Genomic DNA, 4975 nt, shown 5'->3' on the forward strand with positions numbered 1-4975 from the left:
GGGGGGGGGGGGGGGGGGGGGGGGGGGGGGGGGGGGGGGGACGAGACCTGTCGCATGCGGGTTTCAAGGGGGCGAAGAGAGCAGTTGGCAGGTCGGAGTGGAGAGGTAAAGGATGCTCTACAGGTACAGGTTGCACAGTACTACTCCGTACATATAGGTGGGTACAGAAACGATGCCATGTACGACAGATATTATATAAGCTCAAAACGCGTGATAATAATTGTTCGGATAAGAGCATGGATAGTACAGGTAAGGTAATACTATTATTACTACGGAGTATCATACGTTACGGATATCATTATTGCTATTGCAGATAGCGGTACTAGCAGCAATACCAGCAGTAGTAATGCTGAGGCGATCCTGCTAGGGGCTGGATCTATGCCTCATGTGACCCGACCAAGATGATGAGTCCGACGCAGGTCGACAAATGGGCCCGAGGCCAATCATGACGCGTCGTTTGGGCGGGCAAGGAGCTTCTTGGCGCGACCTCGTTGCCCACACAGGAGACGTTTTGGGCGGCGGGGGAGGGTGTGTACGTGCTTGCGTGTGTGTGTGTGTGTGTGTGTGTCTGTTTACGGTGGTGTATGATGTGTGGTGGTGGTGTGTAGACACTAGACAGGGAAGGAGCGAGGGAATGGAGACTTACCAGGTTGGGACGTGGCTGGCAGTTACCTTGGCGCATTAGACACATTCTTCTACGAGTGCTAGTACAGACTACGTACTCCGTACAGTCAGTAGTACATGTACTTCTACCAGTAGTGGTGATGATACATACATCACCTATACAGATAGAGAGGCGTAGAGTAGTTGCAGCGTACCCGTACTCGTTACGACGTACTAGCTGTACGAGCAATGTATCGGCGATACAGGGAAGGAATAGCCTTTTGGGACCTGACTACGTCGCATGTACAAGTACCAGCTGGCAGGTGCTACCCAACGTGTAAGTTGCTCTTTCCAGCATCGTGCACGATAGGGCTATTCATTTGTTCCTGCTATACGAGTCATCTATAATCTGTACTCGTACATGTATCGCTCGCGTGGTTGGCGATACTGGCAAGTCTTGGAACCTCAGCACCAGCCAACCGCTAGTAGTGTTATAGGGCAGGGAATCGGAGCAGAGAAGAAGGTTGTTTCACCCGTCTACACATGGTCCAGATCAATCGGCCAACAAACATGACCCATCCACCACCAACCTTGGTGGAACGTGCAACGCATGAGAATAGTCGTTGTTGATAATAATAACAGCAGCGACAGCAGACCACGGCCCTGCTTGCTCCTTACGGGCGCGCACGCACGCACACACACATGGACATACACACACATGGACATACACACACATTTATCCTTATTTGATTTTTTTCGTTTTTTTTTCTGCGCCCGATTATCCTATGATCTGGATCCTCCCGTACGTTGTAATACATGTACACCGTACAGTCAGCCCCAGGTACGTCGTAAGCCCTGTCGTCGTCAGGCACGACCAGCCAGCCAGCATCACGGCGGCATCAGGATCAACCAACCACGACGATGGCCACCACACCACCCATTCGATGGCAACGACGTAATTCATTCTGTTCTCTCCTTCTATGCGTGCTACCGAGAGGGCAGTGCCATGCGAGTAACACGGACGCCGATTCTTATGACCAAGAGTAAACAAAGCCACCACTTCCGAGTCCTCACCATCTCGGGCATCTGCCTACTCTCTCTATCGAGTAATAATATATTACTTGTATAGGGTCACTACATACACGACAACAACAAAATCTGCCACAGCACATCCCCTACTGGTAGCATTGACCCTCGCCTTCCGTATTACAGTGGCGATCTGCTCCTCTGCTGGCGCCCAGACCCTCTTCCGTTCTCTCCCTCCCTTCTCCCCCCCCCCCCCCACCGTTCACCTACCTACCTTCTTTAGCACGCGCCGTCCATCCGTCGGCCCCTCCCTTTCATCATTTTTCTTTCTAAATTTTTTTCCCACAATTCTCTCCCACCCTTTCCCTTCAACATTTCTCGCTGCCTTTGTTTCCCTTCTTCTGTGCTCACCATCCTCTCCTCCTCGCCTGATAATAGCGCCAAGACCAGTGACCAGAATTTCCCAAGACGTGACCATCTATCAGTTCGGTTTGTCTGGTCGTCGTCTGTCTGCCCCTCACTTATCTGTTGCGCCCCCCCCCCCCCCCCCCCCCCTTCGTTTCGACGCGTTCCATCGTCGCCGTCTCAGAGGCACCAAGTTGCGCCTTCACCCCGGAATAAGGTGGCTCCTCCCGCCCCTATTGCAAGCTTCGATTTTTTTTTTCTTCCTCTCCGTCGCCTCGCGAATAAGCATCTGCTTTGCCGCCAGCCCAACGTCGTCCACTCACAATCGAGCACATCTGCAAAGCAGCAGACACTTAAAAGGGCTCCGTTAAATACCGCCGCCACCTTATAACAGCCCAAGCATACGCCCAATCATCAGGACAAGACGAAAAAAAATTTCCAGCATCACAATCATGGTCTCCTTTTCTTGCGAGGTACGTTTCCCTTGGCTGATGCTTCCTGCTAGTGCTGCTGCGCCGAGCACACACACACGGCATGGCATAGCATAGCAGCAAGCAAGCAAGCAAGCAGCAGCATCTCTCCTTCTGTCTCCATCCCTCCCAGTCTCTATCCGATCCCTCGCATATCCACATCCATTCTCTATTCATTCCCACCTCCACCAACCCACGCCCCACGGCGTCTGAGCCCCCCCCCCGGCCTCACTGTCGCGAATCCTGGTGCTACTAAACCCTTGCCCCCCTCACACCACTACACCCCATACCATCCATGACGGAGCACCCTTGTCATTAAGCCCAATGATACGGTTATACCCCCAAGTGGTGGTACCTGCTATCATCGCTTGCTCCTTACCGGTACTTACTATTCGTACAGCTACGATTACATGTACCGGACCTCCCTGGTACGGTACAGGCTGGTAATAGCCTCAAGTACTCGTAGTAGTACTACTCCCTCCATCTTCCCCCTCCATCAGCTCCCATCATCCATCCCTCCCACTCTACCCGCCTGACATCACGCACCACCACCACCATACCCACTGCATCTAATAACAGACATGATCCCTCCTGGTCCGCTGATCGCTTGGTCCCACTCCCGCTGTCTCTGCTACTCTGCCCCTGATCAAGATACATATCGATATACATTCCATCACTCCACCACATACCTCTCAGCTCCTCTTCTCTGTTCGACTACATTATTACCACATCCCCCCTCCACCCACACCCCCTGCCCACTATCTCTTTCTCTCAACCTCTACACCCTCAATCCTGAACCAGACCATACACGCTCCATCATCCAACACTATCCGACCTCATCCGACTGCAATTCCTAATACAGCAAACTCTCTACAGTCCTGCGGCGACGTCCTCACCAAAAAGAAGCTCGACCCCCACCGCAACCGCTGTCACGGCGCCACGTTTACCTGCATCGACTGCATGGTATACTTTCCCGGAACTCAATACCGATCTCATACCGTGCGTTCCCACTCTGACCCTCACTCTCCACATCTTCTTGACCTGTCTTTCCCTCCCCGCTGACCTCTGCTCACCCCGCCCTCTGTACAGAGTTGCATGACCGAAGAGCAAAAGTATCAAGGCTCCCTATACAAGGATAAGAACAAGAGGCTCAAGACACACGATAACCCCGACGACGCCACCAAACCCACCGAACACAGCAAGAGAGGCTCCAACATGGCGCCGCACGCCTACGTCGAGGACGCCGATGAGACCTGGAAGGACTACCAGGGCCCCACCGATGACGAGCGCTCTCCTGCCAACCCCCTGCCGGAGGCCCCGACGCCCCCCGGCGGCGACGACGACGGTGTCAACGTCTTTGACTTCCTCGTCGCCACCGGCCAGACCCCCAACGCCTCTACCCTGGGTCTACCTGGCGATGAGCACGACGATGGCAGCAGGTCGCTGGTCCCCTACGAATACGACCCCGAGGAGTACCTCGATCCCGCCAGCCTGGCCGACCGTGAGGATGCCCTCGGCCCCTACGAGACCCCCGCCGCGGCCAAGAATGACCGCCGCCGGGCCAAGGAGGGCGACATCAAGACGGACAAGAAGAGGAAGCGCCCCCACCCTCATCTCGAGATCCCCCGTGATCAGATCATGACGGATGCGCCTCCCGTCCTCCACTCAGGCCTGACCGGCGGATTGAAGGGCCTCATGCGTCCGATACTGCCTCCTTCCCCCGACTACTCTGGCGGCGACGTGGCCGAACCTTGCCCTGCCAGCCCGCTCAAGAAGACCAAGCATTCGAAGCACCACAAGAATGGCCAAGTCAGCAGCAGCATATTTGGCATGATGTCGGCCGCCGGAAAGTCCAAGTCTTCGTCCAAGAAGCACAAGTCCAAGAAGCACTCGTCGCATCATCGCCGCGATAAGAGCCCCAAGCTCATCGAGTACCGCCCCCAGTCCAAGGACGTCAAGGATGGCAAGACTGGCGAGGAGGGCCAGATGGTCGTCTTCAAACCCCGTGCCGACGTCTTCTTCGACTTTGTCAACAAGGGCCCCGAGAGCGAGCGAGGATGCAGCATGAACAAGACTCTCAAGCGCTTCCACCGCGAGCGCCAGGCAGCTGGTTCCAACTTGGCCAAGCAGGTCGAAGAGAAGGAGCTCTGGCGTGACATTCGTCTTCGTCGCAACGACCGCGGCGAGATTGTACTGTTCTCCATCTGAGTCGTTCCTTTTTTTTTTGTCTTGATTTCCCCGTTGTATTCGTCCTTCTTTTTCTTCCTTGCCTGCAACGCGCAAGGGATATCTTTTTCATCTTTTTTCATCTTCTTTATATACACTTTCCTTGGGAAAACCTGGAGTTGAGCGATTTGTTTCGATTCATGTGTTTTGGATTTGTCTCTACACGTTTCTTTCTTATTACTACAATTTATTAGTACCGCTGCTACTTGGAGCATCTGTATCTCTCACACTGTACAATTCGGAGG

General features: G+C 54.1%; 1 protein-coding gene across 1 annotated transcript; it reads left to right on the forward strand.

Moving 5' to 3' along the window:
* Positions 1-3464: 3464 nt before the first annotated feature.
* GMORB2_6169 (cell growth-regulating nucleolar protein) lies at positions 3465-4712 on the forward strand (the record flags this gene model as incomplete). The annotated part of the gene is made up of 2 exons (XM_035468139.1): positions 3465-3503; positions 3594-4712. 2 exons carry the CDS (start codon positions 3465-3467, stop codon positions 4710-4712), a joined length of 1158 nt encoding a protein of 385 aa, XP_035322120.1.
* Between the last annotated feature and the right edge of the window lie 263 nt (positions 4713-4975).

The sequence above is a fragment of the Geosmithia morbida genome (genome assembly GCF_012550715.1).
Source record: "Geosmithia morbida isolate 1262 chromosome Unknown scaffold_5, whole genome shotgun sequence".
In the NCBI taxonomy this organism is placed as follows: Eukaryota; Fungi; Ascomycota; class Sordariomycetes; order Hypocreales; family Bionectriaceae; genus Geosmithia; species Geosmithia morbida.